The sequence below is a fragment of the Pelodiscus sinensis genome, chromosome 4 (genome assembly GCF_052426305.1).
Source record: "Pelodiscus sinensis isolate ZL-2025 chromosome 4, ASM5242630v1, whole genome shotgun sequence".
In the NCBI taxonomy this organism is placed as follows: domain Eukaryota; kingdom Metazoa; phylum Chordata; order Testudines; family Trionychidae; genus Pelodiscus; species Pelodiscus sinensis.
This window is the reverse complement of record NC_143055.1, coordinates 84,882,992-84,907,067: the sequence shown is the minus strand read 5'-3', so window position 1 is coordinate 84,907,067 and position 24,076 is coordinate 84,882,992. Positions and strand designations below refer to the sequence as shown.

General features: G+C 40.9%; 1 protein-coding gene across 1 annotated transcript in view; it reads right to left on the bottom strand.

Moving 5' to 3' along the window:
• Positions 1-24,076, bottom strand: part of ZNF827 (zinc finger protein 827) — a 177,395-nt gene that overhangs the window by 119,597 nt on the left and 33,722 nt on the right. The window contains exon 6 of the mRNA XM_075929977.2: positions 10,098-10,578. Coding sequence (XP_075786092.2) covers positions 10,098-10,578 — 481 coding nt within the window. The remainder of the gene's footprint in view (positions 1-10,097; positions 10,579-24,076) is intronic.

The following is a 24,076-nucleotide window of genomic DNA, read 5'->3' as shown; positions in this document are numbered from 1 at the left end:
AAACCAGGACCGTTATTACCTGGGCTTAAATTCTCAGACACTGTTTCCTAGTGTCTCCACATCTGTCCCTCTTTTGGGGCTCCAGGCTTCATCTGTGGGTCAAGGCTTCCAGGGGCCTGAACCCTGCAGGAGGTGCTGCAGGGCTTGAATCCCACTAGGGCTCCCATGGGTTTCGAAACATTTTCAAAACTCTGCTCTAGATGGCGCCAGCTGAACTTAAGCCCTAGTTATTAGAATTAATTTTTTAAAAAAGAACCAACTGTATCAATACTACAGCTCCATTTAGTATTCCCTGTCACTCTAACTTGAGAGAGAAAAGAGGATGCCAAGCTAAATCAAGCCTATCTAGAAGGATGATCAAACACAAATAAGGTTATTCAGAGTGATGGATCTGCACTAGAATAAATTAAAGTAACAGGTAAGAAAAATAATCTAGTCTTTTTCCAGTCCTGGTTTCACTGCTCTGGACAGAATTCATAACACATGGGAAGTAGTATGCAGTGACCAGTCCCCAACCACATTGGCAGATATAGCGAACAGATGTAATAGTCATTACAAATAAGGGAACAGAAGGTTTTTGACGGAATCTGCCGAACAAACCAATTCACTTACTGTGTATTTCTAAGTGCTCACAATGCTTACGATTGAAAACAGGAAAACAAATGAAGCTTGGTGTTATAAGTTGGGCACAGTGATGAAGACTGGTCTGTGATCTAATGACTAGAGAGTTGAAAGTAAGAATTTAAGAAAATAAAAGAATCCCCACACAACCTTCCTACTGAAGGGAAGGGTTGCAAGAAAAGAGATCTACAGAGCCAGCAAACACACACATATTGGTTGAAAATAGCTGTAATGGAAGGCTCTACAAAGCAATAATCTTAGGGCCCACAATGCCTTATAAATGGTGTTTGTGAGCCACGACTACAAAGACATGAGATAGCAGGATACAACCAAAGACATTAGTGGGATAACATGCTGAGACTTGCTCCTAAGTTGGCTTAGCTTCAAATCTTTCTGTAGGGAACCTTAAGATATATGGGGGGGGAGGGTGGAGAAGGAATAATGTTTTAGCCAGGTTCCCACCGAAGCTAGAACATCTGAGTGACTCGGTAAGTGAATAGTTACTAAGATTCCAGGTAGGAAGTTGCAGGCACTGGCAACCAGGACGACAAAAAAAATTAAGATAATTCATATTTGCTATAGTCGAAAGGATCCATTGTTTGATGTTGAATATTTACACCCGAAAAGGAAACTGTGATCAGTAAAGGGCTAGCAGAATGACTGACGAGTGTTCCTTGCTATTTTTGCAATTATATTGGGAAAGTTGAAGAAGGGGAATCCTACAGATGAATGCCAGCAAAGAAACTAATTCACGCTTACAGACAACCAGAAAGTTAGTAAAATCTTCAAAGTCTGCAAATGGAATAAGGGCTGAAATGGTTTCTTTGCAGGAAGCAACAGCATGTTAGAAACTGTTCAGAATAAGATCCCATTTCTCTGATCGTTTCTGTTTGACTTACAGAAGTCAAGTCCTGACTCTGTAATGGAAATGGAAAGATGCTGATCCGCTTGGACAGAATCTAGCTGGGTCTCTCACCTTCTCTTGTTGTTCCTGGTGCCCTCTCCTCAAAGGATCTGATATATTACAAAACACCTGTTGTCACTCACCAATTGTGCGGTAACACAGTTTCCAACTCCTTTAGTACTCAAACCTCTGCCTCAGGTAAACCAAGTAGACTACCACCCAGCCTCCCCACTCAAAGAAATTTGCCTCCATGGGAACTATTGCCCACCAATTCACTATGTGTGTTTAAGATCCTCAGCGAGGATGTGAATTAAAATATACCTTGTGAAAGAGAACTAGGGTGGTAAAACTTTAATGTGGGCATGCCCTAAAGGGAAGGGATCCTTGAGCACCCACCTATCATATGCAGCATACTATTTAAATTCATGGTCATCCAAGTCATTATAGGAATATTATGGCAAAATCTAAGTAGTAATAGAAGTGAAAGGTTTAAAAACAGTTAGCTAACTAGTCCCACCTTCTCAAACTGGTTTGAACCTAAGTTCTTGGGAGAGACCTTTAAGGAAACTATGGAGTGCTAATTCAAATCACAAGTATCGCCCAAAGAAGTCCTTTCCCTTACCATTACTGGCTGGATTACAGCTACCCCCTGAACTCTGAACCCAGAAGAGAGAGCTTGCAGAGAAGGAGAATGACTGACCATGATGCTCAGAAAAATGGGAACTTCTTGCCTATATGGAGCCCACTGAATGAGCTGTCCTTCCCTTACTGGGAACCTGCTTGCAGGCTATATGTAATGCAGGTTGTGGTAAGGTGAAGACAAGAAAATATGGGTTTAAAAACCCCTCTGCTATGGTCTTTAGGGCCATTCCTCAGTTTGTCCATTGCAACAGAGGCATGATAAAGCAGATCAGTACCAAGTGCTAAAACTATCCTGCTGAACCCATTGACATATCCCTTATTGTTGTGCAGCAAAGTCAGACCCTTTGGGGGGCTTTTTCCAACCCCCCAGATTAAGACTATGCTGGGGGAAGATGGGAGGAAACAATTTATTTTCTATGGGAAAGAATTCCTTGCAAAAATCTCTCAGAGAACAGCAGAGGAAACATCTGCTCTCTCCCATGAAAGTAGAGAGCCTGGGGAAAGGGCAGTTTGACTTAGCAAAAATGCCATTAGAAGGGATTTCCAAACAACAAGTGAATGAAACTCTGCCTTTCTGTCAGTGGTTCTGACTGAAAGGCCCATAAGTTACATCTTCTACCCAGAGAGTGGCTCTATCCCAGAACAAACAGAATTTACATTATATTTGATTCTATGAATAATACTTTGTGTACATTTTCAATATAGTTCGAAAATATACACTTGTGTATTCCTTGCCATGGCTTGGGCAAATGAACTGAGAAGCTTCAAACTACTCTCTTCATTAGGGCAGACTTTGCATTCCTGTATACTGCGGAATTCTGTGCATTTCTGGAAGATGTAAGATATATGTGATTTGATTTTGATGCCAACCAATTCTTGGATGTAAAATGGCAATCTATTGGGGAAGGGGAAGATGAAGTTATTAAGAGCTTGTATTTAATTAACTGTGCTATATCCCTTTTTGGGTTTTATTTTCAATTAAAAACCTAGATTATGAAAATATGAATGTGAAGAGACACTTTAAAGAGCTATCTTGACATCAGGAATAGCTATATTGACAGCAGCATTATGGAATGTAGAATATTTTTAACTTAAGGACATGAACTAATATTTGCCAGCCCCGAGTGCTAACACATTCAATCTGAGATATATGATTTGGTCATAAACTATGAACCTTAAGTATGTGCAATATATTCTTTTCCTTGAAATTGCTAAAGTAGTACATCAGTTACAACAATTTAATTGGGTGTACTTTTATTATTTTAAAAACCTTTTGAAGAATCTCCAAACCAGCCAATTCAGCACTGTTGATGGGAAATTTTGAAGGGAGAGTTTGTTTGACACCACAGAAGCACAAAGGTTTTCAAGAACCCACACAGTATGGATAATCTTTCTAACTAATCATGGAATTTACCTAATATACTGTATGTAGCAGTGAGCTGATTTAGGAGCTTATCATTCTATCAATGAATTCAATTGAGAAAACATGAGCACAGAGTTTAGTATTTTGCACAATCATCAGAATCAAAGATGGTATTATTTCCTAAAATATGTACCTTTGTATAGTTATCACATCAGTCATGAATTAAAAGGTTTCCCCTCCCTCATTGAATATAAACTATAGTTTAGGGGTGGGGAAACTTTTTTGGTTTGGGGTCCACTGACACAGAAAAATCAGTTGGGGGGGCCTCACACAAGAAGCAGAGAAAAAAAAAAAACCAAAAACTTCACTGACGTAGCCCGCGACTGAGAAGGGAAAAAAAACATTCTCCACATTCCCCTCACACACCACAGCATAGGCTAGAAGATTTTGTGTGCTCCAGCCCTGCACTGGGGTGGTTAGGGTTGCCAGATTGTTGAAACAAAAATACGGAACACCTCCCCCCGCCAAAAAAAAAACACCGGGAAAAATTCTGTTGGGGGTGAGGGGGGAACAAAGTAAGAAAAAAAATAAAAAAGGACTCCAAGGACTTAAGCCAAAAAAAATTAAAATAAAACAGCATTAAAACAGCATGTACCCTTTAAGAATAAGTACAGGGATAGGAACATGTCTTTTGGCCGGCAGCCATTTTGGGCCGACAGCCTTGGGGAACCAGGTATGCATGGGGGCTGGGGTAGGGGGACTCAGGGGGAAGAGGCAGGTGCTGAGTGTTTGTAGGGTTGTCAGGTGCCTGTCATTTTGGCTTCCTGACCGGGGAAAAATTCAGAAAATACTGGACATCTTAGGTGTCTGGTATTCTCTGAATTTTATACCGGACAAGAACCAAAAATATCAGACACCTGGCAACCCTAGGCGATGGAGGGGCTGGACTGCCAGCATGGCCTCCTCAATGCTAAAGGGGGGAGAGCTCTGAGCCTCAAGGGCTGGATCCAGACAACCCCAGAGGGCTGCATGAAGCCCTCTTGTTTTAGGTTCTCCACCCCTGCTATAGTTTCTTTAACAAGCAAGACTGGGCAAACTTTATATATTTACAAGTGCTCCTGTTATCAGAGTATTACACATGACCAATTTGAACATAAAAAGAACTGTAGAAGCAAAGCACAACTGAAAATGTTACATCCTAAGATGAAAAGAAATGTTGTCTAGTGCAATGCAATTGGGTGAACACAAGGAGGAGGAAGAGAATGAAGTATGCTTTACAATTATTGTTTCCACACAAAGTCCCTTTGAAATCAGTAGCTCAAGAATGACATTTATTTCAATGAAACTCATTCATTTTAAAATGTGATGAAAAGTAAACACTGTGCATAAAACTAGCACACTAAGGATGTTATTATTCTATGCTGGCCATGGCAGTTCAGCATAATGTGAGCAAACGCTGTTTTATAACAAAAGGAAATAAATTTTTTAAAATGAGTGGAAGGGCAAATATTTTTACACAGATGCATACTTGGAATCTGTTAAAATTGAAACCATAAAAACAGAAGCTAACACTCTGCAGATTAACTTACAAATGCAGCTACACGGTTTATGTATGGAACTGATGTACAGAAAACCAACTAAAACAAAATGAAAACACAGGTTTGCCCTGATTCAACAAAGCACTTAAGCTTGTGTTTAACTTTAGGCATGTTTGCACTTAAGGAAATGCAAAAAAATAAAGCCCATGCTTAAATGATTTGCCGGATTGGATCACTGCACAGAGTCAAACAAATATGATTATAATCAATATCTGTCAAGCTAAACAGAAATTACTAAACTGAAGAAGATGGGGATTAGTAGAAAAAAAAAAAAACTTTAAATGGGTAAGATACTGGCAACACTGAAAAAGAGAACTGTAGAGCTGGAGGGAGGTTATTAGGGGAGTTTCTCAAGAATCAATCTTGGGACCAATCTTGTTTTATATTTTAATTAATGACGTTGGCACAAAAGATCAGCAAGTGCTAATGAAATCTACTGACAACAAAATATGGGAGGTATCAATACAGAAAAATTCTGGGTTATTAAAGGAAGAATCGAATAAGCTTGAGGAACAACAGAAGAGGAGAAAGACCTGGATGCACTGGTAAAAACAAAAGGACTGTGATCAATGTGATGTGGCTGTGAAAAGTGCAAATACAATCCTAGGAAATGTATCAAGCAAGGCAGTGCTAGTAGACATTAATGTCATTGTACAAGGCACAGGAAAGACCTCATGTAATGGAGTGGGAACTTTCTGTAATATTTTGTATGAATACTGTAACTCAGTTTCTCTTATATGCTTCATGGTCATCTCAGAGGTGGAAAAGGGCTATTCACTCTCAGGCAGGCTACCATTCAGCTGTGGCCAAAGCCTAGCTGTCTTGAATTTGTGGCTCATGTCACTGGAAAGTCCATGAAGACAATAGAAAAGCCAACCCCTGGGATATTTGCTACCTAGCAACTAAGGATCATCAATAGTCCACAGCTCTGCAGCAAACCAGCCATGTTTGACAGAGGTATGTAAAATCCCATTTAATTGGTTAACCAGCTAAACTAGTATATCTGATTAATGCAGAGGTGGGCCTCCAATGGGGGTGGGGGGAGGAGGAGAGGCTCTGAGCTTTACATGGGGCTGCTAGCCCTACACAGGGGTGCAGCAGGACTGGAGCCACCTGCCATGGGCAGGGGGCTGCTCCCAGGTCCCAGTCAACTGTTACTCTGTAAGCATCACCCATTAAGGTGATCTCTAGTTTGATCAGCTGGAGAATGAAACTGAGGAGGGGCCAAGTGTGACTTGCTGGGCAATTTGCACACAAAGAACAGAAGATAAAAGAGCAAGAGCCAAGGACACACACTGGGATTCTGGGCTAACCTGGACGGACCAACAAGTAACCTTCTTCTTGCCCTGCTAACCAAGGTCTTTCTGCACTGTATTCTACACCTCTAATAAGCCAGAGATTCTTAACCTTTTTCTGTTTGAGGCCCATCCAACATATTATAAGAAGTCCACAACCCACCTGTGCCACAGCTACTGCCTTTCTTTATATAAAAGCCAGAGGTGGCATTAGTGGGTAACATGAGGGCAACTGCATAGGGCCCCACACCAGAGGAAGCCACATGAAACAAAGTTGCTCAGGCTTTGGCTTCAGCCCCAGGTAGCAAGGGCCAGGGCACTAAGCTTCAGATCCAAGCTGAGAGCCACTGCAGTTGCTGAAGGTGGAGGGTGCATTGCTTCATGTGAGTGTTTAAGATGCCCATTTTAGGTGGAGTCACTGAAGGGAGCTCATGGCATGAATTGGGGTGCTGCAGGCTCCGAGGCCCAGTCCAAGGAGGCGGTGAAGCCAAATAGCTTCACCCCAATGAAAGAGAGAGACCCTAAGGGGGTGTAGCAGAGCAGAAGCCAAGCATATGGCTTGGCTGGGACTCTGGGCCAACCAGAATGTAGACTGCTCCCAGGGATTGCACCAAAGCAGTTCCAGAGCACGTCATCTCAAATATTGTAAACTCATGCTCACCCATGGTCTAGAAAGTTGAACTGGAGCAGGTGCAGAGAAGTTCTACTAGGATGATCATGGAATAGGGAGCCTGTTTTCTGATGGGAGATTAAAAGGACTTGGTTAATTTAACCTAAAAAAAAGGTGGCTCCTAGGAAATATGATTGCTTTCTATAAATATGTTGTGGAAGGGAGGCGGGAGAGGAGAGGAGGAGGGGAGGAACCACTAGGTAGGGAGATGAGCTATTTAAGCTAAAGGACAATGTTGTCATATGAACAAATGGATATAAACTTGTCACGAATATATTTAGGCTGGAAAGGAGACCATTTCTAACTATCAGAGGAGCGAGAGTCTCGCACAATCTTTCAATAGTAGCTGGAGCAAACCACCCTAGTTTTAAGACAGAGCTTGATAAGGTATAAATTGTCCAGGGAGGTTGTGGAATCTCCATCTCTGGAGAATTTAAGAGTGGGTTAGATAAATGTCTATCAGGGATGGTCTAGACAGTATTTGGTCCTGCCATGAGGGCAGGGGACTGGACTCGATGACCTCTCGAGGTCCCTTTCAGTCCTAGTATTCTATGATTAAGGTATGAAGAGGATCCTATGACTGGCTTCCTTACTACAGCTGGGGACAGGACTCAGTGACTGAGGAGGTCCCCTCTAGTCCTGTGCTCCTAACCAAATGAAATCTGTAGACCAGCCTCATTTAAAATAAAACTCCAGGAAGCCTTGGCCCAAACATCTTGCAAATATTCTTCTAAACTGAACTGGTTTGAGTCCTACACGATTAAACCTGGAAAGTAGTTCAGGTTTTTTCATTTAGATTTTGGTTTTGAAAATTGCCAAGTTGGTTTATTTCTTTTATTTCAGAAGGGGTGAAACATACTAAAGAGTCACATGTGGCTTGACAATTTCTCTGGACAGAGTTTGTCACATGCCAATTGAGGAGTCAATAGATTTATAATCTTGAAAAGTTAAGGTCTGAGAGTTAATAGTGTCATTATAGGAAACTAATAAAAAAAGGACAGGATTCAATACACTATCTGAAAAAGCCTGAAACGGGAGGAAAAAAACCAACCCCAGATAATATTTATCAGGCTTGCTACTGCTATATAGTGATGCATATTGCACAGGTAATGGCACCAACTAAACATAGTATTAAATTATGTTTCAAAATATCAACTGCTGTGGAAAATACATTCCTTCCCCTTTAACATAGCTTTTCTTGTGTAGTAAACTTGGTGACTGTGGCAGTACATTTTCATCCAAATATGCACACACACAAAATTACAGATACATCTCACTCCCCCAGTGACTTTATAGCATGTTGCTAGGAAACAGTGCATACAAGTCAGGTTTCAGGACCTTTAGTAAGTCACCATAAAATAACTGCATGGGTCTTTTTGCATGAATAATGTACAGTTGTATCCTTTTTCTGATGCCAACAGATCAGTCATTGAAAACACAATTGTCTGCCAAACTGTAAACAGCTCCCCATCAACTGCTACATGAAAAACAACAGATCAAAATGTTGTGGTTTTTTTCAGTTATCAGGCTGTTTTGCCTCTTGCTTTCTGCTCTCAATTCATGCTCTAAGCAGCCATCAGGAGCTCTATTATCTACAGTGCAGTACAGCTGAGGTCTAGAGAGCCACTTACTGCATAACATGCATCTCCACACCACTAATCTAAACTAGTTGTCAGAACCACAACAAAAATGGGCTTCTTCTAGGGTTTAAGTTTGAAACTCAACAACAAAAATATTTTTCTAAAACAAAAAAAAAGGGAAAAATGTCAACATATACATCTAAAATCCAGAGGGTTCTGTGGCTTCTTCTGAAATGTAATGAGAGCTGTTTGATATTTCCATCCCTGCCTTCTCAATCCTCTTTTTCTCACCTTTTTTCTTTTTGTTGGACTGGCTCTATGACCCCTGAGATTTTATTTTCCATCTCTCCTCCTCCTAATCTGTGCTCTCAGGTAAGATTCTCTGTGCTCCCAGGGATACAAAGATCTGGGGACAGATGAGGACATTAAGCCATTCCAAAAGACAAGACTGAAGTGTCGCTGAGTAAAAGGCCATCAGAGTAGACTTTGATCCTCTGATTCACCTGGCAATGACATTTACTGAAACGCAAGTTGCATTCCACTTAAAGAACTGCAGTGACCAGTTCTTCTCCATTTAAAAGGATATTTTCAGTCTTCAGAGGGCAGAAATGGCATATGGAAATCACCACAGGGACTGCCATCTCCATGTAAGACAGAACTGACCCTCTACCAATGCTGTTTTACTTTCCTCTCCTTTAAATTTAAGTCCAATCTTTGAAGATGTTTTGCTAATAAATGCTCACCCCCCAACCGCTGGCATACTCCCAAAACTGAAATGTTTAGTCAAATCAATAAGAGAAGACAAAAAATACAACAGGCACATATAGTCCATTTCATAAAATTAGTGTGCAGGCAACACTCTGTGGGAGGGAAAAAAACCCAGAAGCGTGGTCTGCATGAAACAGGGATTTCAATTAAAACAAAAGGTTTTCAGAAGTTCTTCACATGCCTCTTAGGCTACCAACATTTTGATGATAATAATCAAGGAAATGAAGTAACATCTTCCATTCTTTATTAGCTTTGAATAACTAGGCCTCACACCTCTGTAAAGTGGAGTCAAGCGTTATTAGCCCCATTTAAGAGATGGCAAAGGACAGCGGAAGGTTAAAGGCTAGATTCTCTAAGAGATATTGGGCAATAGCTCTGAGTGACTTTAGCTGCAATTGGGGAGGCTCAGCATTTCTGAAAATTATGCCCAAGAGGACTTGTCTATGGTCACAGACTTAATATAGAATCTAGAGGTGCTATTCTCAGTGCCCTAATATAGTAACTGTGACCTCCCAAAAAACAAACAGGAAATTATGTTTTTAAATCAGGTGGAAAAAAAAACCACTTATGGCAATTCCAAGAATTAATGGATGCGGAACAGAGGGGTATCTTACGGTGTGAGGAGGAGCAGCAGCTGCTGCCTGCCATTCAGTTACCTGACAGCTTCATGAGAAAGTCTGATGCCATCTTGACAGAGATGTCCTGGCTAAATAATGCTGACGCTGTATTGGCCACATAGTCTGAGGTGTCTTTCAGCTTTGTGTTGTTGGTGGCTCTGTCAATAGTGCTGAAAGCAAAGGATGTAGAGGAAATACTGTTGTCATCTTTGGGTTCTTCTTTTACTACTAAAGGTGGGATACCAGCACTGGCCTGTATAGGCATCTCAAGGGTTTTAGACATGGATGCTGTTCCTGTAAGCTCAGATCCTCCTTCCCTTTGTTGCCCAGGGAAGGAATCATTATTTAGCTGTGGTGAGCCCTTGACTTCAGTTTCTGGGATTTCCTCTTTCACTTTGGCTTCTGTCCTGAGGAAGTGCTGATGGCAACGCATGTGGAGTTTCAGGCTGAAGTGGCGTGAGGAGGTAAAAGGGCATAGCTGGCATTGGAAGGTCTCTCCCCTGTCCTGGTGCTGATGAACCTGATTATATGGTTGAAAACAAACACATATATTTAAGAAAAATGTTATACAAATATTTGAATGGTCTCTGAGACGTACCTCCCCCTCCCACTTTATGAAATGGACTTATGGAAATAAATAGACTTGTGTGTGTAAAATTAGACATATGGAGTAGGGAATACTTTATGTTTTTTAAATGTGTAAATGGAAAGATATCAAGCAGGGCCTCAGTGTCTGGGAAAATCACATGCAATGTCCTTAAGGCTTAACAGAGGTACGTAGGGAGTGGCCAGGCCCATGCAATGAGGGAATCTTTAAAAACAAGAGGAAAGTAGGAGTCTGGGTCTTTGGCTGGCTGGACACACCCAGGGAGGGTTGAACCAGAGACCCCAGGGGAAGTAAGAGTTTTCCCTGGTTTTTGGGTGAATTTATAAGAAGTTTGTGCTGAGGATTTTAGTGTTAGAATGATCTAAGCATTTTCTGTTACTTTTGAGTTTGTAATCTACTTTGCTCTGCCTGTTCTCACCTATTACCACTTAAATCCTGCTGCTTGTACTTAATAAAAATCACTTTTACTTACTATCAAACCCAATGATTGTTACTGGGGGGGAGGGCGGGGGGGAGAGAGACAAACAGAGTGTACATTCCCCCTCTCATTGCTAAAGGGAGCTTACCCAAATAATTCATTGGTGGATTTGATCCTATTTGTGGAGTGATGCCCCAGGAAACTGGGTCCCAAACTGCAGTGATCTCAGCTCAGGGCCTTGGCTAAGGGAGACCAGCGGAGCTGGCCCAGCAGGACTGGGCAGTGAGAAGCCCCAGAGAGCAGGAAGGTGAGTAGCAGTGGCTGTGTCAGCAGTCCAGGAGGCACCGCCCAGGTGTCTTCTGTGACCTCACCCCATCACAGTCTCTCCTATACATGTGTCCTCACACTTTTTTTAAATGTGTCAATTCATTAGGGAACCTTTTATTGCAAGACTCTAGCTAAAAGAACAATTTCTAATAAAAATAGTATGGTACTCCTAAGATAAAGAACATAAGCAAAGAACATAAGATTTGAATTCTGTTAAAAAACCAGATATGTCCTGTTTCTGCATCATAGAAACCGGAGGTTCTTTTTGCATGAATCAGCCTTTATGACCTGGCCATGCTGCTTATTACTGTACAGGCAGTCCCTGGGTTACATGGATCCGACTTACATCGTATCCCTACTTACAAACGGGGTGAGGCAACCCCGCACTAGCTGCTTCCCCCCAGCAGACCAGGGAGACGCGAAGCTAGCGTCCCCCCCCCCCCCCAGCAGACCAGGGAGACGCGGAACAGCTTTTCTCAGCAGACACCTCAGCTTGAGAATAAAAGACTGAGGGAAGTGAGGTGCGGGAGAATAAAACTGAGCTCTGGAGAAATGTTTGGCTAGAGTTTCCCCTACAATATGTACCAGTTCCAACTTACATACGAATTCAACTTAAGAACAAACCTACAGTCCCTATCTTGTACGTAACCCGGGGACTGCCTGTATAACGTTTTGAACCTCAGTTCTGATAGGCAGCTGTTTCTTGGACAAGAACACTGTTTGAGTACTTTGTGAAGTGCAAGGTCTATAGCATTCTGTAAATAATTTCAGAACAAACCTAGAAAACGTTAATTTGTATAGCAAATCCTGTAATCAATTTAGGTGCCATCTCAATCCTCCATCATGTGAAAAACAGTTTTTATTTATCCTACATAGTTCTCAACAAACTATTTCAGTGACTAATACTAGCAGTAAATGAAAGTCCATTATGACATGTTTTGATAAAGTGCTTGCATCACTTTCTGATTTATCAAGTGTTACCTCAAACACTCTTTTATCATCCGTATTTTTATACTACAAGTTCTTTCATGCAGGGACTGTGTCTTCCTGTTTGTATAATGCCCAATACAATGGGATGCCAATCTTAACAATGGAGTTACCACTTGTGAACACACACTCTCTCGCTCTCTAATTTGTAGCTTAATTCATTATTAATAACAGGGAGAGAAAATGCATAATGCTACCAAACTTTCCCACTGCACTTTAAATCTGGACTGAATCAACCATCTATTCCAGGCCTGGATATTCCTTTTACAGAAACTGCTAGAGATGTAAAATTGTTCCATTCTATTTGGTGATTGCCTAATTGGCACAAAATGGCACTCAGCTGAGATCACCACACTCATTTCCACTTGTGACCTAAACAGGATTTGAACACAGGTCTGCAGAGATGTAAGGTTAGCAAAGCAATCAAATTTCAGGTGCCCTTCAGCCCTTCCACATTCAGTGAAAGTACATTTCATTGATGCTAAAATTTATATGGTAGCAGCACCCAAAAGCCCCAACAAGCTCAGGCCTCTTTGTGAATGTGCTATATAAATAAATACACAGCAGAAAATAATCCTTGCCACACCAAGTTTACAAAATGACATTCTCAATGTAACAGAAAATGTATTATTTACAGCCAGAAATAATTTTAACATGTTAAAAGTTGAAATTAACAAAAATTAAGAAATTAAGAGCTAATGCTGAAACCAATTCCTTGTTGCAACCAAAGAGGGGTTTAAAAAAAAAAACCCTGTTTACAACAGAACATTTGTGTAATATTTCATAAATAAGATTTTGTAATGAAAATGCCAACACATTTAATTATCTACACTCCTGAGATATAGAAGCGACTTTCTTCTTTATAAGGAGGCACTGATATGCTAATAGTCGCAATGCATGCACCTTCAGTATGGCAACTTTGTCTCCGACCCACTGAGTTCCTCTGTGCCAGACTGCATGTTTAGAATCCCCAATCGATGTCTCCCGGCTCCTATATTTAACCATTTATGACTCCTTTTGAAGGCTGTCAAAGCCATGGCTTCTGTCTGGTGGCAAAGTTTGTGTGGAAGCCCAATTTCTTATCCTAGGGGCTCAAAATTCCACATCTGCAGTTTCCACAGAGTTCAGAGGGGGCAACAGGTCTGTCCCATGTGAATTTCTCGTGTGTCAGATAATACCAGCATCACCCAGCTGACCATGACTTGCTTTATTTTGAAATTGGGATGTTAAATTTAGTTTAATCAACTAATCGACTAGTCGATGGATTTTCCATTGACTAGTCAATAGGCGGGGGAGCTGGCAGGCTCTTAATACATTTAAAAAAGCAGAGGTGCACACTGGGCGTGAGCTGGAAATCAGCTGATTCCTGACTTCCTCCCTGCCTCCCCTGCTCCCCACAGAGATGGTGTTGGAAGGAACTGGCTTTTAAGCTGGCTCTCCCCAGCACCAGCTCCCCCCCTTGCTACCTCTGACAAAGGCAGCAAGGGGGGGAAGCGACTAGTGGAGAGACTCATTGACTAGTCACTTACATCCCTATATTGAAATAAAATATACGAAGTTACAATTTTGTAGATTACACAAAAGAAAAAGGAAAAATTCTTGTTCACTAGAACCAAATTCAGGGATTCCTATTTAAATAATAGGAAATGGGTGAAATAAGTTCCCAGAGCACTGGCTAGCATGCTTACAGTAGTATTTAAAAAATTCCAATAAATAAGTTAGTTTGAAAATATAAGTACTGGTAAAAACAGAATGACAAGTTTAATATAAAGCAGGGATCTCAAACTCATGGCCCATGGGCCATTTATGGCCCAAGCAGTTCCACAACTGCCCTGCATGATGCTGTCAGCACGAGTCCCTACAGCCCTGTGAGGTGTGTGTGTATCCTTCCCCCGAGCCCAGCCCTTGCTCTGTCCCCATCCCAGTTCTTCCCACGCCTGCTCTTCCCTCTCCTCCACTGTATCTCTTCCTCCAAGCTCCCTCCCCCAAGGGACATGGCCTCGAGATGACCAGGGAGCCTGGCACAGGGCAGCAGCAAGGTTGGGATCCCTCCACACACACTGCGACAGCAGGAGCCCCGGGGAATCACCCGGAGCTGGCAGGCAGGGCAAGGGCATACATGGGGGGCAGAGACCTAGGAGGATTTGAGGACTGGCACTGGCCCTACAGTAAATTTAGTTTGAGACCCCTGACAAAGGGATTTTAACCATCATTCATGTCCTGGCCTCGGACTGCTGGAAAGAACTTAGTTACTGACACACTGGATGGTCCATCTACAGTTGTTTAGCCTCTTCTCTCTGACAAGGATTACTTCCATTGTCACAGGAAGAAGCAATAAACCCTGTAGTGGATAGCTTGTAATGTAGCCTGTCTATAGAGCAAATTTCTTCCTGAATCATATCTAGCTTATGCCTCGGAGCATGAGGACCTTATTTTTTTATCCTATTTAATAACACTGTGATGTTCTCATTGTCTGTATAATTGCCTCAGCTTTATTTTACTCCTGCAGTGCTCTTGCTCTGAAAAGACATCTTGTGGCAATGAATTCGGAAGTCCCTGTCGCTGAAATAACTTTTGTATAACTTCGTCTGAAGCATGCTTGTAGACCCATTGGCTTCAACAGATCTACTCATTTAAACTTTAGCAAGTCCCTATTAGATGGCAGTTGAAATATTTCATCAATTTTAATTTGTTTCTACCAGCTGAATTCAGTACCCTCATATTCTCTTATTACAAGAAAGAATAAAAGGAACCTCTTATGATCTCTTCTCTAAACTAAGCAATTTAATTCTTTTAAGTTTTTTCATAAGGAGTTCTTACCAGCCTGCTAATCATTTTGTCGTCTGTTTTTGAATTTCTCCTAACTCCGATATAGTTTTGTGATTGAGCAGAACGGAATGTAGAATTATGGGTGAGAGGCATGTCATCTACTTCTATAATGGCATTATAGCATTTTCAGTATTATTGCAGCCATTCAAACATTTTGCTTGCTCCTTTAACTACAACTGCACAATGAGGAGACATTTTCAGTGATACCTCAATACTTTTCCTGAACATGCATGACTAGTTTAAATTGTTCTGTCTAATAAGCATAACCTTGCATTTATCAACAATTATTTAATTTGCCACTGTGCTGACCAATCACCTAGCTTTCTTAGGCCTTATGAAGATCTTCTCAAATCCTCTTCATCTTGACTAACTTAAGTAATGCTTCCTCATCTGCAATTTTGCCACTTCACTATTCACTCTCCCTTTTCTAGACCATCACTAAATAGATCAAACAATACTAGTCTTACTATAGAGAAATCTTACTTCACACTGATCAATATATTCCTAACTGTTGTTTTATTGTCTCTTAACCAGTTTCTAATCTGCAAGAGTACTTCATTCCTTACTTCACAACTGCTTACATTTTCTTGAGAACCTCTTAGAGTGAATTTGCCAAAGGCTTTTTTAAAGGTCAAATTAATTATCGCAACTGAATCTCCTTTATCCATTATTTTGAGGATATGACTCAATGTAGCCTACTATATGACTATTATTTTCTTTACAGAAGTCATATGCCTCTATCATATCATGTTATTCAAGGTGTTCTATTGTTATATTTTTGTCATTTTAAACAGTTTCCGTTATATTGTCTGTGATTTGCAGGATCAACCCAGTGGGGCTTTTTTAAAGCCAGGTTCAAGACTTGGAGTCTTCCCGCTGGCTGATTTTAAGTGACTTTTTTCTCAACAACTCAGTCACTTTAATTTTAAAATTCCTTTGGAACTTTTGGATATACATTACCTGATGTAGGTCACTCATTGTTCTATAAATTTATTTACTTGTGCCAGAACTTCAACTTTTGGTACCTTAGCCTCTGACAGTGCCTCCCTCACCTTTATTACTTGTAAAGGGTATCTCTTAATTATCTTCCCAAAATCCCAGTGTAGTGAATTCTGATGTAAAAAGAGTATTTAGTTTCTGTATAACATCATTAATTGTTCCCTTAACTCCTTGGCAGACCCACTCCAAGTAGACCCACAAATTTTCTCATAGACGTGAGAAAATTAAGTAGCCAAAACATATTTTTATTTCTGACCTCCTATTTAGTGACAATTTAGCTGCCTTAGTTTATGCTCTTTGTTTCCTACTGATTTAGTTTGGAATGGATTCCATTTATGGAGAACATCACTGGCTAAAATACTTTCTTGACCCTTTTATTTAACCGTATTTCTCCCCTGACCCACTCTGCCTTCCTGTTTTCTTTTTGGGTTTAGTGATATGCACACTTTTGAAGTCTACTGAAGATATGCTTGAGAAGTCACTATGTTAAGACCAAAATGTTCTCTTTTCATTAAGGGCATAAACCTTCTCTTAAACAATAACAACAAAAATCCCTCTGCCCTTTCTAAAGTTTAGTGTTACTGTGCTAGTTTGCATATGGTCCTTCCCTAAGAATGTTGAACTCAAACTGGAGTCACTTTTCATTAGCAACAAGAGTTACTTCTAGAACCAATTCCTTTGCATTATTTAGACTACATTGAGAACAGCCACTCCCCCTGCGTGCTCTAGGACTAGCTGTTCTGGAAAAACAATAATTCAGTTGTCAATTTTTCTATCTTTACAGGTTGGACCTCTCTGGTCTGGCACACTCAGGACCTGACCAGTCCCAAATGAGGGAATTTGCCGGATCAGGGGAGGTCCCCTGCCACCAGCCCCCCAGATACTGCCCCTCCCTCTGGCTGGCTCTGCTTCAGCCCCCTTGCCTCTGGGCTCCAGCCCTGCTGCTACAGAGTTTGGACGTGGCACTGTTGCCAGCCGGCCAGGGCTCTCTGGGGACAAAAATCCCTAGCCACCATGGCCACGCTTCTGTCCCACTTGGGGCTTCCCAGGGATGAGACTCCACGGCTGCCCTGCGACTGTTGCGCCCCGCCAGCGCTTCCCAGCTACAGGGCTCACTGGCTGATGGCAGCCTTGCTGCTGTCACATCCTGCCAAGACTCCCCTGGGACAGGGCTCCACAGCTGCCCCGCTGCTGCCGTGTCAAGTCGGGGTTCCATGGAGACAAGGCTCACTGGTCCCACTGCTACACCCCAGCCAGGATTCCCCTGGGACAGGGCTTTGCAGCTGCCCTGCTGCTACTGCTCCAGGATGGGGCACCGCAGGGACAGGGCTCACTGGTCACGCTGCTGCCCTGCCTAGCTGGGACTTTCCGGGGACAGGGCTCACTGGTCTGATGGTGCGGATCCCCTCCACTGGACTCCCTGACTGGCTCGTGTTCCCAGCGCCAGGTCTCTCTGTTCCAGAAACATCAGTGATCCTGCCAGACCATGGATGTTGTTGGACCAGAGAATCCTGGATTTAAGTGGTTCAACTGTACTCTGTTTTAATATGAAAACCGACCAATTTATACAGAGATATTTGCAGTCGGTCACCCAATATTATCATATTAGACTTAGCTGCTTCTTTATTATTCCTCAGCATTGTGCATGCAGTACCTTTTTTTCCCCTAATCAGGAGGCTAATATATTTGTATTCTTATGGCATGAAATTTTTTACACATTCCACAGTATGGTCTTCTTCACACAGAATCTTTGATGGAGTATAATTCTACTTTTTCCACATTCTAATTTGTGTTTTCTGAATAGTTTATATCCATGTAATATAGATAGTTTTTTGTTATTCCACAGTGCCTCGGTAACATTTACTATGTCAAAATGCTCTTCAATTGCCATACAATCAAGTTCAAATCTATTTTTTGCTTTAAGCTTCTTGTATCGTCATATAGATATTTATAGTTATTTTTGGCCAAAAACTTATTCTTAAATCCTTAGGCTGATATGCGATTGCTCTTTTGGGATGTAACTTTGGGCTTGTCTACACTATAGGGTTGATCGATACTGCAGTGACTGATCCACTGGGAGTTGGTTTAGCACAGAGATGGGCAAAAGGTCCTCTAAAGGCCAGATCCGGCCTGCCAAAGAGATTGATCCTGCCTACAGATGCCCTGCCGCTCCCCTGCCCCCAGGCCAATCAGGGCTTAGGGATAGGGGAGTACACCAAATCTCCTCCCAAGTATGTTGTCTTTTGTTTTGTTAAAAATCACCTTTTTAAGACTATGATCTGATTCCTGTGTCCTAGAAGGCAGGAGGTTCTGTGTGCACGTGCCTAAAATTGCCAGGTCATCTATTAGGAATTACAGTTTGTTTTTAAGCTCTCTCCAGAGGGAGGGTTAAAGAGCTTGAGTGTATCCCACCAGGAGAAATTCCCAACGTGCATCTTCCTGAGGTCTCAAAGGGGATTTTGCATTGGCAGCACGCCACCCAAGGTCAGAGAATCTGTGGCCTTGGGGAGTTTTTTAAGCAGATGCCTTTTGCAGCAGGGTATTTCAAAGTTTCTTGTGGACCTTCTGCATTTGGGGAACAGCTTTGAAACCTGCCCTTTGTTATATCAACCAGTCCCTCTGCAAATAATGTTGGAAGTGGTGTAGGAAGCTGTGTACTAATATGTGCATGCTCCAAAGATATGGAGTGGCTAAAAGCTAGGTGACTGAAGCCTGCAGCAGTGATGTGAAATCAATTTCAGCCATATCTACCAGAGAAAACTGTAGGGGGAAAAAATGGAGTTTTCTTCCCAACTTATTACTTTCTTCCATTTCAAAATAAGTACATAAAATATTATTTTTTAAAATTAGGAAAACAAATTCCAATGGTATGTAAGCCCAGACAGGGAAGAGCTAAAAAAATGTCATCTTTGTTGCCTCTTTTTATCAAGTCCCCTCTCTGTTCCATGCTTATGTCAGTCAATGTCACTTCCCACAGTTGTGGCATGAGTTTAAATCATGTTACAATACCAGAAATGAGCCCTGCATTCCTGAAGAGCAAGTCCAATAGCTATAACTTGGGGTTATACAAGGTGTTCTGATTTTTGGCCCATCACAGGCAAATAAAACAAAACGAATTTTAGTTTACATTTCCGTATAGAATCTATTTTAGTTTTTTCCACTAGCATTATTATGGAATCCAAGTGCCACGCAACTGTTAAACATAAAACTCTGTGTGCCCCATGTCACAATATTCTCATAGTATGCCTTGTTTATAAAAAGCATATGTAGGTATTTTTCCTTCCCTCCAGTTATAAATTGGCAATGGAAAGGGGTCCTTCCTGGATAATGGATTTATCAAAAAGATAGGTATAAATCTGAGCACAAACATGGTTAGAATCAATCCAAGTCACTGTAGCCAGATGTTCTACAGATGGGGTCAAGACACCATATGTGCTCTGCTCCTTGCAATGTTGTATTCTGGGCCAAACTTATTTGCATGTCATAGTTAACAAAGCCACCAAAATTGATTTTTTTTTAAGAAATGAAAAGGCCAAAAAAAAAAAAACACCCCACACACCACACAATATAAGCAAACACAAGTCACCAATAGAAATAAAAAAGGTGCCCAACATTTTTAGGGGAGAAGTTACTGTGACTCAGGGCTACACTGCCTGGTAAAATAAAAAATTAAGAAAAGGCTCTTAGCTTTTGAAGACTATCATAAAATGGACTCCTTGAAAGGTCTTGTCTACCATTGTGCTCTACTAAACTTAAAATTGGAGACAAAAATCTCGCAATACAAAACTACACAAAAAAGGGTTGGATTTTGGTGGAATTCTGCCTGAGCAGATGGTTCAGATTGACAAGGAAATTCATTCTACTACAGACTTCATTTTTTGAGTCATTCTTTTATTTTGTGAAACCATAAGCTCTGGAAATGGCTGCAATCTTGGCTGCAGATAGGGATTTAGCCTGAATTTGTAGTAGACTCAGTGGGTGCAGCTTGTGGCAACAGTTTACATAGGAGGTAGGGATGTAAAATCCCATTTAATTGGTTAACTGGTTAAATGTATTGTCTGGAGGGGAGCTGCTCCCGCCCCCACTGGTTAACCAGAAAGCATCATCAATTAAGGGTGAGTCTTACTGGTTAATCTTTCACATACCTAGTAGAAGTCATTCCTCTTTATCGTATTTGCCAGAATAAGACAAAAGGGGTTCCAGAGAAATGGGAGCAAATGAAATCTCCAGATAGAGAGAAAGTCAATAGCGTCTCTGATTAACGGTGCCAGTTTTTGTTTCACCTTATTACTTATTCTTAGTTTATTTCTTTTGGTTTTGTTTCCAGGATTTATTTTTTTTGTTTGTGTTTTATGTCTATGTACTTTTTATTTCTGAAACTTTTTTTAAATAGAGAATTAAGGAAACACTTTATACTGTGGTAAAATAAATCTGTGCCTTTTCTTATCTTACCCCATCACAAAAAGAGAACTCATATCATTCTGGCACAATCAACATTTCTTCATCAACATACACTCTGTCTTCCTCACCAGCCATACAGAAATTAAAAAGTTACAGTGACAAAAGTAAAATCCCTGAAAGCTGCATGGAATCTTTTCACAAACACCATAATAGAGACCCAAATTAAATGTATACCCCAAAATAAAAAACACAATAAAAGAACCAAAAAAGTGCCACCTGGTTTAACAACCAAGTAAAAGAAGCAGAGAGAGAAAAAAAGGCAGAGTTTAAAAAGTGGAAGTTAAATCTGAGTGAGGAAAATAGAAAGGAGCATAAACTCTGTCAAAGTAAAGAACAGTTAGCCAAAACCTCAAAAAGTAATAGCAAAATGTTTAAGTACATCAGAAGCAGGAATTCTGCTAAACAACCAGTTGGGCCCATGGATGATCGAGACACTAAAGGAGCACTCAAAGACGATAAAGCCATTGTAGAGAAACTAAATGAATTCTTTGCTCCAGTCTTCACGGCTGAGGAGGTTAGGGAGATTCCCAAACCTGTGCCATTCTTTTTAGGTGACAAATCTAAGGAATTGTCCCAGATTGAGGTGTCATTAGTGGAGGTCTGGGAACAAATTGATAAACTTAAGAGTAACAAGTCACCAGGACTAGATGGCATTCACGCAAGAGTTCTGAAAAAAATCAAATGGGAAACTGTGAAACTATTAATTGTGGTTTGTAACCTATCCTTTAAATCAGTTTTTGTACCTAATATCTGGAAGATAGCTAATGTGATGCCAATATTTCAAAAGGGCTCTAGAGGTGATCCTGGCAATTACAGACCAGTAAGCCTAAAGTCAGTACTGAGCAAATTAGTTGAAACTATAGTAAAGAATAAAATTGTCAGACACATTTCCTTAACAAACTATGTTAATCAAAGTCAACATCGTTTCTGGAAAAGAAAATCATGCCTCCCTAATCTACTAGAGTTCTTTGGGGGAGGAGGTCAACAAACGTGTACAAGGGGGATGCAGTGGATATAGTGTACTTTGATTTCCAGAAAGCCTTTGACAAGGTCTCTCACCAAAAGCTTTTAAGTAAAGTAAGTTGTCAAGGGATAACAGGGAAGGTCCTCTCATGGACTGATAACTGATTAAAAGACAGGAAAAAAAGGGGTGGGAATAAATGGTAAGTTTTAAGAATGGAGAGAGGTAACTAGTGGTGTCCCCCAAACAGTCTGCACTGGGACTAGCCCTATTCGAGTTATTTATAAGTGATCTGGAGAAAGGGGGTAAACAGTGAGGTGGCAAAGTTTGCAGACGATATTAAACTGCTGAAGATGGTTAAGACCAAAGCAGACTGTGAAGAGCTTCAAAAAGATCTCACCAAACTAAGTGATTGGGCAACAAAATGGCAAATGAAATTTCATGTTGATACATGTAAAATAATGTACATTGGAAAAATAATCCCAACTATGCATACAATATGATGGGGACTAATTTAGCTATAACTATTCAAGAGAGAGATCTTGGAGTCATTGTGGATAGTTCTCTGAAAACATCCACTCAATGTGCAGCAGCAGCAGCCAAAAAAGTATACAACATTAGGAAACATTAAAAGAGAGACAGAGAATATCTTATTGCGTCTATATAAAACCATGGTATGCCCACATCTTGAATACTGCATACAGATGTGGTTGCCTCATCTCAAAAAAAGATATATTGGCACTGGAAAAGGTTCAGAAAAGGGCAACAAAATGGTTAAGAGTTAGGAATGGGTCCCATATGAAGAGAGATTTAAAAGACTTGGACTTTTCATCTTAGAAAAGAGGAGACTAAGGGGGGATATGATAGAGGTCTATAAAATCATGATTGGTGTGGAGAAAGTGAATAAGGAAAAGTTATTTTCTTGTTCCCATAATGTAAGAACTAGAGGCTACCAAATCAAATTAGTAGGTAGCAGGGTTAAAACAAACAAAAGGAAGTTTTTCTTTGTGCAGTGCACATTCAATCTGTGGAACTCCTTGAGAAGGCCAGAAATTTAACAGGGTTAAAAAAAGAACTAGATACATTAATGGATGCTATTAGCCGGGATGGGTAGGAATGGTGTCTGGAGTTTGTCAGTCAGAGGCTGGAAATGGATGACAGGAGAGTGATCATGTAATGATTACCTGTTTTGTTCGCTCCCTCTGGAGCATCTGGCTTTGGCCACTGTTGGAAGACAGGATAACTGGGCTGGATGGACCTATGGTCTCACCCAGTATGGGCCTTCTTATGTGCATTTTGGATTCATCTTGATTTTGTCCTCCCTGATGCACTACATTGTTGCCACAGGCCTTCATTATATATATATATATATATAAAAAGCTCTCAAGCCCCTATGTCATTGAACTATCAATAGAAAATAGAGACCACCAAAGTGAGTATGTGAAACCAAATGTTGTCCATGGAATCCTTGTATGTCCTCATCTTTAGTATGGTGGAGTGACCAGTGAAGGCTACAGTTCCCAGCATGTAATAGTTCAATTTGATTTGTGACATCAGACTGTGGTGATTGCCAACATTTTCAGCCTGCAGACTTCACCTATATATCAAGCATAAATGGGCTGTAATTTTTTCCAGCTTATTTTACTTCTTGATTCATTTATAAGATCTCATTTCTTACAATTGCTCATTTCTTACAATATGAACACTATTGTTTTAAATCCCACCAAATTAGTTAATCAATATTAATCCTACGTTGATATACTTCATCCCACAAAGCAGCAGTAAACTTAACACAACGTCCTTATACCCACCCACTTATAGACTGAGAAAACTGATGAGCTTTTATTTCATATTCATATGCAGACTCTATTGGAACAATGGAAGACTAAATGACAGAGTTGAGGGCCCTCCACTCAGAACACTATGCATCAGCCTCCAGAGGTTTAAATCTGGGAACACTTTGTTCAAGTACATGTCAGTTGATCTCAGTATTATGGTGAAATAGGGGAAAATACAGGCTTACAGATACAAGTTATCTGAGCCATGAAGAGTTTGAAATACACCTGGAAGCTCAGAGGCTTCATGGCATATTGATCCGAAGGGGTGTTAGAGTGAGACCTTGTAGAACCATCCATGCGACCAGTTTTAGGGCAAATTAGTGGTTACTGAACACGCAACGTATTGTTATTATGAACTAAAGGAATTTTATATCAAAGGGTATGTCTACACTACCCTCCTAGTTCGAACTAGGAGGGTAATGTATGCATACCGCACTTGCTAATGAAGCCCGGGATTTGAATTTCCCGGGCTTCATTAGCATAAGCGGGGAGCCGCCATTTTTAAATCCCCGCTGCTTCGAACCCCGTGTAGCGCGGCTACACGGGGCTCGAACTAGGTAGTTCGGACTAGGGTGCCTATTCCGAACTACC